At 50.5% G+C, this 13,189-nt stretch overlaps 1 protein-coding gene across 1 annotated transcript in view; it reads left to right on the forward strand.

Annotated features, from left to right (window-relative positions):
- LZTS1 (leucine zipper tumor suppressor 1) overlaps nucleotides 1-11,474 on the forward strand; it is a 51,150-nt gene extending 39,676 nt beyond the window's left edge. The window contains exons 2-4 of the mRNA XM_045984581.1: nucleotides 2,068-2,545; nucleotides 3,848-4,651; nucleotides 7,177-11,474. Of these exons, the coding sequence (XP_045840537.1) occupies nucleotides 2,201-2,545; nucleotides 3,848-4,651; nucleotides 7,177-7,848 (1,821 nt within the window). The 5' untranslated portion in view covers nucleotides 2,068-2,200 and the 3' untranslated portion in view covers nucleotides 7,849-11,474. The remainder of the gene's footprint in view (nucleotides 1-2,067; nucleotides 2,546-3,847; nucleotides 4,652-7,176) is intronic.
- Nucleotides 11,475-13,189: the final 1,715 nt, after the last annotated feature.

Below are 13,189 nucleotides of genomic sequence, written 5' to 3' on the forward strand. Positions count from 1 at the left end.
AGAAAGAGGGGAAGCAGGCTCCCTGCCCGAGCAGAGAGCCCAATGCAGGGGTCGATCCCAGGACCCTGAGATCATGACCTGAGCTGAAGGCAGGGGCTTAACCCACTGAGCCACCCAGGTGCCGCTACATCATCTTTTATGAGTGAAACCATATGCTATTTGTCTTTCTCTGAATGACTTATTTCACTTAGCATAATACTCTATAGCTCCATCCCTGTCATTGCAAATGAAAAGATTTCATTGTATTTTATGGCTGAGTAATAGTCCATCATATGTATGTATGTGTGTGTGAGTAGATAGATAGATATCTACCAATGTTTTTCACATTTTCTCTATCCATCCATCCCCCTTGGGCTGCTTCCATAATTTGACTATTGTAAGAAATGTTGCCATAAACATAGGGTACATGTATCCTTTTGAATTAGTGTTGTTGTATTTTTAGTGAAAATACCCAGTAGTACAATTCCTGGATTGTGCATTCCTATTACTTTTAAAAACATTTTAAACTTAACATTTGGGGATACAATTATTTCCCTCTTCTTTCTCTTTTGAATCCTCTTCAGTCAGGCCTTTGTTTCCAGCCCTCCACCCAAACTGCTCTTGTCAAGGTCATTAACAACCTACCTGCACATGGCCAGACCCATTGACCAATTCTTAGCAGCAGCAGCAGCACTTGACACCATCCTTATGGAACAGTTTCTTTCTTAGTTTTCCTCTATCAGTCAGAGCCTTCTCAGTTTCTCTGCCTCATTCCTCCTCACCTTCTGACCTCCATGAACCAGTCCTCTGACTTCTCTTATCTTCCTGCCTTCACTTCTGTAGTTATGTCACCTAGTTGCGTAGCTGGCTTCTATAATAAACAGCTTTTAATGGAAATCTGCTTCTCTCCACCCATCCTACTGCCTACTCTACAGCACTCCTTGGATGCCTAAGAGGCTCTGCAAACTTAATGTCTTAAACCAAGCTCTTATTTTCCACCCCCACCTCATCCTAAACTGGCTCTTTTCATGGTCCTTTCTATCTCACTCAATAAATGACAACTTATGTCCTTTTGTTGCTTGGATAAAAATATCGAGGTCATCCTTGACTCCTCTCTTACTCTCATTCCCTGCATCCAGTCCTGTAGCAAATCCTGTCAGCTGGACTTTAAAATTACATCTAAAATGTAAGCCACTGCTACTACCCTGACGCATCCATGTTAGTCACTCACCTAATGTATCTGGCCCCCCTTCCATCCAAACCCATAAGCAGCCATTTTTCCACCCTGCAGCCAGAGTGACCCTCTGCAGCCTAAGCCAGATCAAGTAATCAGCTGCTTAAAGCCATACAGGGGCTCCTCATCTCAATCAGAGTTCAATTCCAGCCCTATGTCCAACCAGGCTCTGTTTCCTGGTACCTGCTAGTTTTAACTTATGCCTGTCCTATGCCCCAGCCAGGGGTATATTCTATTCTGCAGCCAGACTTGTCTCTTGACTGGTCTCATATATGCCAAGCACAGACCACCACAGGGACTTAGGGCTTTTGTTCTTGGGGCTTCTGAGCATCTTCTCTCTTCTGCCAGATTTCCACCTGGCTTGCTCACTCATTTTCTTGAGGTTTCTTCAAATGATACCATAACAGCAAGGCCTCCTTTGTGCTGCCTGTGAAAAATAACCACCTCCCAGAATTCTATGCTACTCAGTCTGCTTCATTTTCCCCCATCGCATGTATACCACTAAGCGTAGTAGACACTGATTTGTTGATAGTCTGTCCACGCTCTACTGAACACAAGCCCAAATGCAGGGACTGTAGCCATGTTAGTCACTACAGAGTATCCCACGACTTAGAGGAAGGCCATCCCAAAGGAGGGTGTGTCAGTGAATGTTTGTTGACTTAGCAGACAAAGAAAGAATGAACAAAGAGTTAACAGTCAGCATTGAAATTTCATTAGAGGCTTTCATTAGAGGAAGCATACATTTCTCTACGACTCAGACCTAGCAGTCAGAACCAACTCCTCCACGTCACCATCGAGGACTATGGAATGACTGGCCCATCTCAAGCTGACTTTTGCCTTCTGTCCCCTTCCAGGTGTACAGCTCTCCCAGGCTCTGTGAGGCTTCTGCTATGACCACAGTTTCTTCGTGTTACCAGGACTGTCCTTTGCTGCCACAGCCACACCAGATCCCCATCCTACCCTATCTATCCTTGGCCCCAAGTCAGCATGGGTAGCGTCAGTAGCCTCATCTCTGGCCACAGCTTCCACGGCAAGCATTGCCGGGCTTCACGATACAAGTTGGGCAAGTCTTCCCATCTCAAGAAGCTCAATCGGTATTCAGATGGGCTACTGAGATTTGGCTTCTCCCAGGACTCGGGCCATGGCAAGTCCAGCTCAAAAATGGGAAAAAGTGAAGACTTCTTCTACATCAAGGTCAGCCAGAAAGCCCGGGGCTCCCACCACCCAGATTATACTGCACTGTCTAGTGGGGACATAGGCGGCCAGGCTGGGGTGGAATTCGGCCCGTCCACCCCACCCAAGCTTATGCCCTTCTCCAGTCAGCTAGAGATGGTAAGCAAGGGTCTCTGGAAAGGGTGGTGGGTGGGAAAACCAATAGAGAGCAAAATGGGAATGAAGAGGATGGAGGCAGGGCGGGAAACGGAGGCAATGATATTAACATTTAAACCTCCCAAGAGGCGAGAGCAGGAGTGGTAAGGACGGAAGTGCTCAGTTACACCACAGAGATCAAAGGCTGGATGAGGGAACTGAAGCCCTGGCCAGTCCCCTAATCTGGGAGATTACCCAAGGGGTGAGCCCTAAGCAAAGAGCAAAGGGGAAATGAAAGCCTTTTGAACTCTACTAGAATGTAACTCGTTGTCAAAACAGGACCAACCGCAGCATTTCCAAGTGCATGGCAAGAGGAGGGAGCTCTGTTATATCTGGAAGAGCAGATGGAGAATCCACTTGGAGAGAGGTTGCAGAGAAGCTGCTAGCTGACTCCTGGATTGGGCCTTTCCCTCACTCACTCCTCCTGTGGTGCAGCAGCTCCTCGCTCAAGCTGGGCCTTGGAAGTGTCTTTGGCTGGAAAAGAGCCAAATTTGTTATCATCGGGTTAGCAAGGATGAGGTTAAAAGAACCCTACATACTCAGAAATCCGGCCCTTATGCCACTTTAGACTTTCATGGGTTCCACCAGTGGACCTGAAAACAATTTTCCTAGTTATTCCTCTGCCCCCACCTGGGGGAATCAGTCCATGGCTTTGATATACTAGGAAAAGACCCCCCTAGTTTGCATCAAGCTTTATGTTTTTCAAATTAAAGGGCTTGTAGACTGTAGTGTACTCTCCCAATGAAAATGACAGTTTTCGGAAAAGTATTGTTATTTCAAGTGATTCCCCCCAGCCTTTTGATACTGGTCACAGCCAGTTTCCTTATGCCTGGCCTACTGGAAGGGGCAGTGAAGGTGAAGAAGGGCTTGACCTCTACAGGGACACCTTGCTCATCCAGCCCAGTGCTCACACCCTACACCACACAGAGACCCAGAGCCAGAGCCCTGGCCCAGGGATCTCAGCAAGTGAACCTAAAAATGTTGTTCATTTTCTCAGGAGGGCTGGGACAAGCTCATGACAGGTTGGCAATTTATAAAGCCAAGTACCTCAGTGATCCTTAAGGATATCCCCTACACGCAAAGGAATTTATCCTTCTTGAGAGGGACTCACCATATTTAGCTGCTTCATAGCAACAGGCAAGGTTGCCTATGGCTAGGACCAAGAAGGATGCCGTGTGGCTGGCATACATACCCAGGCAAGGGAGGGAAAGTTGAGAGGGGAGTTGAAGGGAGACATGGGATCAATATGGTTGTTTTTCTCACCAGGGTTCAGAGAAGGGTGCAGTGAGGCCCACAGCATTCAAGCCTGTGCTGCCGCGGTCAGGAGCCATCCTCCACTCATCCCCTGAGAGCTCCAGCCACCAGCTGCACCCTGCCCCTCCAGACAGGCCCAAGGAACAGGAGCCAAAGCCCAGCCTGTGCTCTGGGGCGCTGTCTGACTCCGGCCGGAACTCCATGTCCAGCCTGCCCACACACAGCACCAGCAGCAGCTACCAGTTGGACCCACTGGTTACACCAGTGGGGCCCACCAGCCGTTTTGGGGGCTCAGCCCACAACATCACCCAGGGCATCATCCTCCAGGACAGCAACATGATGAGCCTGAAGGCTCTGTCTTTCTCTGATGGGGGTAGCAAGCTGGCCCACCCAAGCAAGGCGGACAAAAGTTCCTCATGTGTCCGTTCCCCCATCTCCACAGACGAGTGTACCATCCAGGAGCTTGAGCAGAAGCTGCTGGAGAGAGAAGGTGAGCTCCAGAAGCTGCAGCGCAGCCTCGAGGAGAAGGAGCTGGCCTCCAGCCAGGCCTACGGAGAGCGGCCGTGGCGCTGCAAGGAGGAGCCGGAGAGCCTAGAGCAGAAGGGCAGCGGCAAGTTGAAGCAGGCCTCCCAGAAGAGCCAGCGCACGCAGCAGGTGCTGCACCTCCAGGTGCTCCAGCTCCAGCAGGAGAAGCGGCAGCTCCGGCAGGAACTTGAGAGCCTCATGAAGGAGCAGGACCTGCTAGAGACCAAGCTCAGGTCCTATGAGAAGGAGAAGACCAGCTTCGCCCCCGCACTGGAAGAGACCCAGTGGGAGGTGAGGCTTTACCATGTAGGCTTGGGTCAGCTGTTTGCTGCCAGTCCCTGTTTCTCCAGGTCCTGGCCCATGGTGTTTGAACACAGGCCGCCTAAGCAAAGTGAGCCAAAGTGCCAGCCTTGCGACCTAAAGGAGGAGCTCCATGATAAACCACGCTGGGGAATACAATTAGTGTTAGTTTCCTACTCTCTCCTACCCCAGGGCCTCATGGCCTCTGGAATTGAATTTTCTAAAAGAGGCATTGACTGAGAAGCTGGAACCAGGAGAACAGAGGTCTCGTGGGGCAATCTGAGGGCTGCCCCACTTCATCTTGCCGGAGGCTCAAAAGAAGCATAAGTCATGCTTGAGTCTGAGTTCACACTGGTTCAGGAGACCACAAGAGAGCATGGACTGTGTTATTTTTGAGAGAAGGGGCCTCATCCACTAGTAAGAGTGATCTCACTTATGGCAGGTATCACTGACAGAGTGGCTCATTCCTCACAGAAGTGTAGGTGGGGCTTTGATTTGGTGGGCTGCAGTGGAAACATAAAAGCGCAAGAGAAGGGCACACAACACCTAGAAATGAGGCTTTGCTGGAAAGCCTCCTTAACCTCTACATCCTGCTCTCCAGAAAGTAGCTTTCCTCACCTGAGGGACCCTCTCAAGGTGGTGGGAGTGGGGTGGGAAGGTAGGGCCGTGGGCATAGCCGCTCTGTCACTCTCCCCAAAGACTCCTACCCTGGAAAGGAACTGAGGAGGCATTGTGTCTGGTTAGATCAGTGCCACCCCCAGGTCCAGCTACCTACCTGCACTGGAGCTTTCTGTACTTACTCTAGAAATTAGAATGACAAGTGTCATCAGGATGGATTCCAGCAGAGGAAAAGGATCCCTTCTGTGGCAGAGATGAACGGGGGACTGGACAGGTGAGAAGGGAAAATCACTTGTGTTTGCCAGGTCTCCCAAAGAGGAAAGGACGCTGGCAGTGGGAGCAGTGCCTTTTCTCTTTCCCATTGATGCTGGGATAGCAGACCCTCCCTGAGCTGTTGTTTTTCAGCCAGGGCTCAGGACATTTGGGGCATCTCAGAGATATAAACTAATCCTGGCACTAGGCATCCATCCTTATTTGCCCAATCCCCAGCTAAGCTGGGCATTGCTGTGACCTCATTCCCAGATTGTCCAGTCAGACTATATAGCAAAACAATAAATAAAATAAATATAATAACAGATAATATATTACAAACATAGAATAATAATAGCTTATCAAGTGTTTAAGGGCCAAGCCCTAGAGTCTCCCTTAATTCTTATATAAGCCTATGAAGTAGGTACTATTACTAATCCTTAATTTAGTTAAGGAAACTGTGGTACATAGAGGTTGTAGTAGCAAATAGCTCGTTGAATCACTTGCCAAGGGTCACCACGTAACAAGTATCAGTGCCAGGATTTGATCTTAACACTTTGGCTCCAGAGTTCACATTTTTAATCACTACTCCTCAGTGCCACAACCCTGAAGTAGTGTGTCACTGGGATCAGCCGATCGTGCCATACACGGTCCAGCCAGGATTCCAAGGCAGGCCCATGCCTCAACCAGGACTCTATGTTGTTGCCTCCATGAAACAAATACAGGCTTCGTCTTAGAAAGGCCTTCTTGGTCCCACACAAGCGTTGTCGGTGGAGCTTTGCATTGCTTCCTAAGTGGTAGATGAGAACAAGGGGTTGGGGATTACTACTGTGAGTCAAGTGAGGAGAAATTAAGGTGACTTCTCGTCTGATCCAAGAATCCATTCTGTAGAGGCCCAGGACATGACCCTCATTCTGTCCAGCTTTCCCCCAGGCTGGCAGGAGAAAAGTCACTCTTGCGATACAGCTGGCCAAACTGGTCTCGATCTTCTTTTAAGCCACCTATGACCAAAAATGGCCAAGACCCTGGAGACTCATGAATCTGAATCAGTGCTTTTGGTTTTGTGTGCTGCTCTTGGCCAACTTTGGAAAAGAAATGAGAATAGTAAGAGTGGAGAGGTGGGGCCAGGGGAGGACATAGTAGCGCTCCATTTGGCAGATCTGAATTTGACACTCTGAGCCAGGCACATTGCTAGTCATTGGAGTGCAGCGGTTAATGCTTGAATACAGTCTTTATCCCAGTGGGGAGGGAGGGCAGCTGGGTGTGCACAGGGAAGAGGTCAGAGGATGTGGGCACAAGCAGGAATGATAGAGGTTTGGCTGACATGGAAATCAATACCATTGATGTTGAGTGTGGAAGACAGAGCTACCAGTAGTGATCACGGATTTACACAGCCGTGGCTTTGGGTACCAATTCAGATTTAGACTGTGATTTAGGATTGAGGCAGCATGTGGACAGACCAAGTCAGGCCACAGAATGAAAGGAAGTGCAGAGAGGGGCTCAGCTTTCATGGGTCACCCAGACCATCATGCTCTCGAGACTGTATCAGGACCAGCCTAATTCCTCAGGCAGTTAAGATGTCATTTGCGCCAGGTAAGTACCTCCCACATCTTAACACTTTCTCTTCTCCCCGACCCAACCCTTGGCAGGTGTGCCAGAAGTCAGGTGAGATCTCTCTCCTGAAGCAGCAGCTGAAGGAGTCCCAGACAGAGATCAATGCCAAGACTAGTGAGATTCTCAGTCTGAAGGCGCAGCTGAAGGACACACGGAGCAAACTGGAGGGTGTGGAGCTGAAGACTCAGGATTTGGAGAGTGCTCTGCGTACCAAGGGCCTGGAGCTAGAGGTCTGTGAGAATGAGCTACAGCGCAAGAAAAATGAGTCTGAGCTTCTCCGAGAGAAGGTGAACCTGCTGGAGCAGGAGCTTCTGGAGCTCCGGGCCCAGGCTGCCCTACAGCGAGAGGCTGTGTCTCTGGGGCCAGGACTAGGGCCTGGGCCAGGCACTACGTTCTCTGAGGACATCCCCGCCCTGCAGCGGGAGTTGGAGCGGCTGCGTGCGGAGCTCAAGGAGGAGCGGCAAGGCCACGACCAGATGTCATCAGGCTTCCAGCATGAGCGGCTGGTGTGGAAGGAGGAGAAAGAGAAGGTGATCCAGTACCAGAAGCAGTTACAGCAGAGCTACCTAGCCATGTACCAGCGGAACCAGCGCCTGGAGAAGGCTCTGCAGCAACTGGCCCATGGGGACGGTGCAGGGGAGCCCTTTGAAATTGACCTTGAAGGGGCCGACATCCCCTATGAGGACATCATAGCCACTGAGATCTGAGGGGCCTGCTGGGAGAGGGAGAGCCAGGGATCTGACACTGGGAGGCAGGGGGTACAGAGCCTGTCAAGGAGGGCTCCTCGCTCTACTCCCCTGCTCAGTAACGCAGGCCTCTGTGAGAGGCCTTCTCCAGGGCACAGACTCGGGACTATCCGGGGGAGGGGAGAGGAGAAGGACTGCTACATAACCTTTCCAATCCTTGCCCACATTCCAGTATTTACCATCCCTGCAGCCCACTAGATCTCCAGCTTCCTTAAGAAATGGATTCAAGGATCTCCATCATTTGGTTAAGAGATCTCTAAACCTTGCCTTTTGTTCAAAAATACTTAGACCCTCTCCTAGGTGGTAACTGCTGTATTGGTCAATGGTCACCCCAGGACAGAAGCTCCCTTCTTTCTCTTCCCACAACCACTTTTTTGCCCCTGGACATATTGGGATGACTTGAGATTAGAAAGAAGCCATCTGTGATCATAAACCTTGGCACTTGACCCAGTCATAACCTGAGCTGTTTTTCTCTGGCCTCAGAGCTGTAGGGGTTGGATCTTGGTATGGAGGACCTGGCTTAGCAACATCAGAGCTATCCCAACCCTGGAAAGCCACGAAAAGAAGGGGAAATCTGGGGCATCCCAGGAATGTCTAGACTCAGCAAAGCCCAGAGGGGGTCAGAGGAAAAAGCCAGGTAGTGAGGGTCAGACCCTGCTGGGCCCTGCTAACTGGAGGTAAGCAGCCTTTGGACAGCTGGTAACATTTGACTTCAGTGACCACTCTTTTTAAAGCCATAGACACTGAGGCCCTGTGGTAGGGAGGATTGAAGGCACTGTGACAGGGAAGGTATGGCTTTCCAAATGTCCCTGGGAGAGCCTCCAGATCTCTCCTCATGGGGCTAGAGGTAGGGGTTTCCCCACTTGGTTTAAATTGCCCAGTGGCTACTCTGAATTTATTTTCTTCTCAAGAATCCAGCCTTTGCTTGATCCAGAATAATCCTATATACAACTAAAATGGTGCAGGGATGATCTGACATTTCCCTCCTTTGCCTGTGGCTCAGTTTACGGGCACACCCTTTCCCCTTTGCATTTCCAGTCCTAAAGTTGGACAAGACTCCTTTCAGGTCAGGAACAATCCCCAGAGTTTGATGGGCCAGAGCTCCAGGCAGGGAGAAGAGACACAAATACAGCCTTATGAACTGGGGGCCACTGGCTAGCCTCCCTCTACCTGGGCCCCACAGGAACTCCCAATTATCAAGAATCCAGGAGCTTCAGTTTGTTGGGGGCTGGGCCATGCCTGGGGGAGGTTGGTGTCTGTCTTCTGAAGATGTGCAGAGCTGGGGGAGGAGGGAATGGTGGAGTTCCTCAGTAGCTTGGTTCAGAGAAAGAAAAAAAAATATTTTTTTTTGGTGTTCTTTTTTTCTTTCTTGTCTTTTCAGAAGCAAGCCAGATCTAGCAGGCAACCAGAACTGTTTCATGTTCTATTTTTGACTCAAACTACAGCTGTTGTTCTTTCTTAGGACAGCCAAGCCTTGCTGGATTCCTGAGCTTCATGCCTGCTTGCTGAGGGGGGTTCACTGAGGTAGGAGGGACGAGCGAGTCTGGGTATTTAGCAGTCTGAGACCAAAACCCCTGATTCTGCCTCTCTCTGACCACAGTCCTTGCAGGACCCAGAGTGGGAGTGGGAGCTGCTTCTCATCACCCCCTGCCTTCAGGCTCTGCCTTCTGGTCCCTGGGGTTAAGCTGCACCTGTGACAGAGGAGCTTTTCTGGAATTTCAAGCCACTGGTCTTAGTCATAGGCCAGATTTAAACCTGAAATGTCCCCCTTCTGCCTGGAGGACAGGACCCTCCACTGGGCACAAAGCAGACCCCCAAGTCAAAAATGTCCCATTCCCTGGGCCATTCTGGGAGCAGGTGGGAGAGGGATAGTAAACTCTCTTTCAACAGAGAAGGTACTTTGAGACAAGAAAACAAAGGAGGTGACTCCACACAGTCTACACAGAGTTTTATTCAGGGTAATTTACTGACGGGAGAATCGGGTGGAAGAGGACTTATTCTCCACAAAGCCTGGAACTTAGTGCACAGATTTTATAAAGCTGTGGGACACAGAGGAAGGGCATTATGGTGAGCTCAAAGGGTTTGCATGCCCCTGATTGACAGCGAACTTTTCATTAGATCTGTGGCACCACCCGTGCCTCAGCAAGAGGGAAGACTCTGTCCTAACGGATTCATGGGGCCAAAACAAGCCTCCCCCAATCCCAGCTTGGGAAGGCATTTCTAAGGTATGTGTGTATGCTAACGTCCTAGAGGCCCAGAACACAGCCCCAGGGGAGGTCATCCAGCAAGCATGAGCGAAACTGAGGGCCAAAGATGGCGTCCGTATGGTCAGCACTCCGACACACAGCCCTCACCCCGTCTATTTCCACCAGCCTGTGCCTTGTTTGAATTCTTTCTCCCAGTGAGACGGCTGTGAGATAAAGGGGCTACTGTTCCCTCCCCAGGCTGATGATACACACTCCCCGCCCACAAAGAGCAGCCAAAAACCCTGTGCCCTGCCCTGCCTTGCTGAGAAGAGATGGGGAGGACACTCAGGGGCAACATCTGAGCTCCACCATGGTGTGACCACACCAAGCACTCCACATCCCTGCCTAAGGCCAGATGTCCCCCTTGGGTGCCCCCCCGCTGAAGACCCCAGCATGGCCCACAGTGGCACCAGAGTGCAACAGTGTCCTGTAACATAGTGACCTTACCACCATGTGGTTTTTCTTCCCCTCCCTATGGAAAAACATCCTTACTATTCCTAGACCATGCCAAACCCAGCCTCTCCGGAAGGATCTGAACAAGAGAGGCTGAGCAGGGACTGGGAAGTCAGATGATGGGGCTTCAGAGCAGACGGCCTGGCCCAGGGCCAGCCAGCATGAGCTCGTTGCCCTTTGCTCTGAATACTCCTGCTGGCATGCTTGCTCCTTCAGTCAGATCAACCTGCTCTGCTCTTCCAAAGGATGCTTGGCCTGAATATGCTCTGGCTGCCTGCAAAGAGACAGCAACACCCAGTACCTCCTTACCAAAAAGGGGACTCTGCCTCCAGGCCTTGCAATGACCAGACTCTGGCAGGGCACCCCTGGAGGTATGTCTTCTGGCTGCTGTGTCATTCAGGTAACTCCTGCCTGGGTGCACTCTGACCCCCATAGGCACTGAGCTCCATAGGAACTGGGGAGGGTTACCTCTCTCCTGAGAAACACTTGCTGACCCTCTGCTCCCTGTCCTGCTCTTGTCCCGGCCCAGCCTGGACCATCTCTTGCTGATGAAGCAGCAGCTTTGTGAGAGGACTTTTCCTGTGGGTCCTGAGTTCTCCTAAGCCGGAGCTGTGTACCCTGTACAACAGATGCTTCTTGTGTGATCAGTCTTGTGCTAAGTCTGCAGACAAAGCTGGAACCTCCAGCCAAGGCTGGCTTTGGATAGACTGGCCTTTAGAAGAATATGTACACAGTTATTTTTCTCTGGGTTGTTTCTTTGTTTTTTTTTGTTTGTTTGATTTGCTTTTGACAGCTTCATTTTATTTTTGATGCCCCTTTTTGTCCATGTAAACTATTTCTGATAATTTTATGTTTCTATTTATGAATAAAGAATGCCATTTCTCATGCCCTCCAGAGCTACTTTTGTCTCCTCAAGCTACCCTGCTTCTCCAGGCTATGGCATGGCAGCTCCTCTGGGCACCTCCCTCTGGAACAGGAAAGGTGATGTCTCTCCCTGCCAGTGAAGGAAGTGCAGACAGCTTTGATGAAGGAAGTGTTGGCTGGGGGAAAGCAGGGGCCTTGGCATCAGCTAGATTTCCAGGCAGTCTGTACCACCCTCCAACCCTGTGTTTTTTTTCTGTGAAGGACCTATCCCAGCCCCAACCTAAGGCCTCTCCCTCTCTCTCCAATTTCTTGGCCTATCGAAGCCAGGCTCTTTGGCTAGAGACCAGAGTGGCTGTTGTTGTCACTACCTCAGGGCCCCCCAGCTGGGAAGGTGCAGTCACTCTGGTGGCCATCTGTCCAGCCTCCTCCATGCCAACCTGCCTCGTTCACCTCGACAAGCATTCCCAACTGCTCTGGGCTCAAATCCTACACACAAAGGGCTTCGAATCAATTGGCAGGAGACAGAAGGGACTTGTAAAAAGAAAATGGAACATATGAGGGATAAGTGGCAATGCCTTTGAAGTGGGACGAATCAGGGTCTCTAGGGAAGGTGGCAGGCAAGAAAGGGTCTGGGGACAAGTATGGGACAGAAGAGGAGTGGGCAGAAAGGGAAAGACAGGAACCACAGCCAGGACAGGCATTCACACCAGCCTAGGGCTCCCTGCCTGTCTATAAAGGTGACAGGAGAGGCAGGAGGCCAGGGAGTGGTGGATCTCCAAAGCTCAAGCAAGGTCAGGCAGCTGAGAAGTGACCAAGCCAGGACAGGAGCCTGTATTTGTCTAATTCCAAGGTCCAGCACCTGGACAAATGGGTCATATCAGCCCTGGAGTAACCCTTCTTGTTCTCTGTCCTAGAACTGGCTCATGGTGGGTAGGTTGTTGCATTGGTGGCTCCCACTGAAATATGCCTTCCACTAATCACACCCAGAAGTGTCCCCCTCCCCTTTAGTTTTGGCAGGACCTGAGACTCACTTTTTTAAAAAACTAATTGAAGTTGATAGAAGTGATGCTCCACCAGTTCCAGCCTAAGCTTAGAAGGCAGCCTAAGCTTGGAAGCTTCCAATTTTATATTCCTGGGGGCTCTGAACTGCCATGTAAAAAGCCCCTTTAGTCTGCTGGAGAGACCCCCATGGAGTGGGAGGGATCCTGTTGTCCCAGCTAGGCTCCTGATCCATCAGACCCCATGGAACAGGGATTTGCTTCTCCCACTCTGCCCTTCCAGAATCCTGACCTCAGAACCATGAGCACATTAAGTAGCAGTATTTTTAAGCCACTGAATTCAAGGTGATTTCTCATGTGGCAAAGAAATAGATAACCAGACACTCTCTGGCAACCCCCTTACTTGCCACTTCCACTAGACTGTCTGTTGGGCTAAGAAAGGCAGGAGTCCTGGAAAGTCATGGGGCCATGGAAAAGACTGCTTTAGTGGCAGTGGCAGCAAAGTAGGGAGCAAAGCCTTCTCCTTGCCCATCTTCCCCTGGAGTACTGTTGAGGAAAAAGCCTTTCTTAAACTCCAAACCTACTTACCATTTTAGGAAAAAAAAAAAAAAAGAAGAAGAAGAAGAACAAAAGGGAAATGAGAGTGGGAGAGAAAGAAAAAGAAAAAGGGAAAGAGGGGCTCCTCCTCCCCTGAGAAGAAGCAGCTGGGCCTCAGCCTGACCAGCGCCGGGAGCAGTCCCA

Source organism: Meles meles, chromosome 2 (genome assembly GCF_922984935.1).
Source record: "Meles meles chromosome 2, mMelMel3.1 paternal haplotype, whole genome shotgun sequence".
NCBI lineage: Eukaryota > Metazoa > Chordata > Mammalia > Carnivora > Mustelidae > Meles > Meles meles.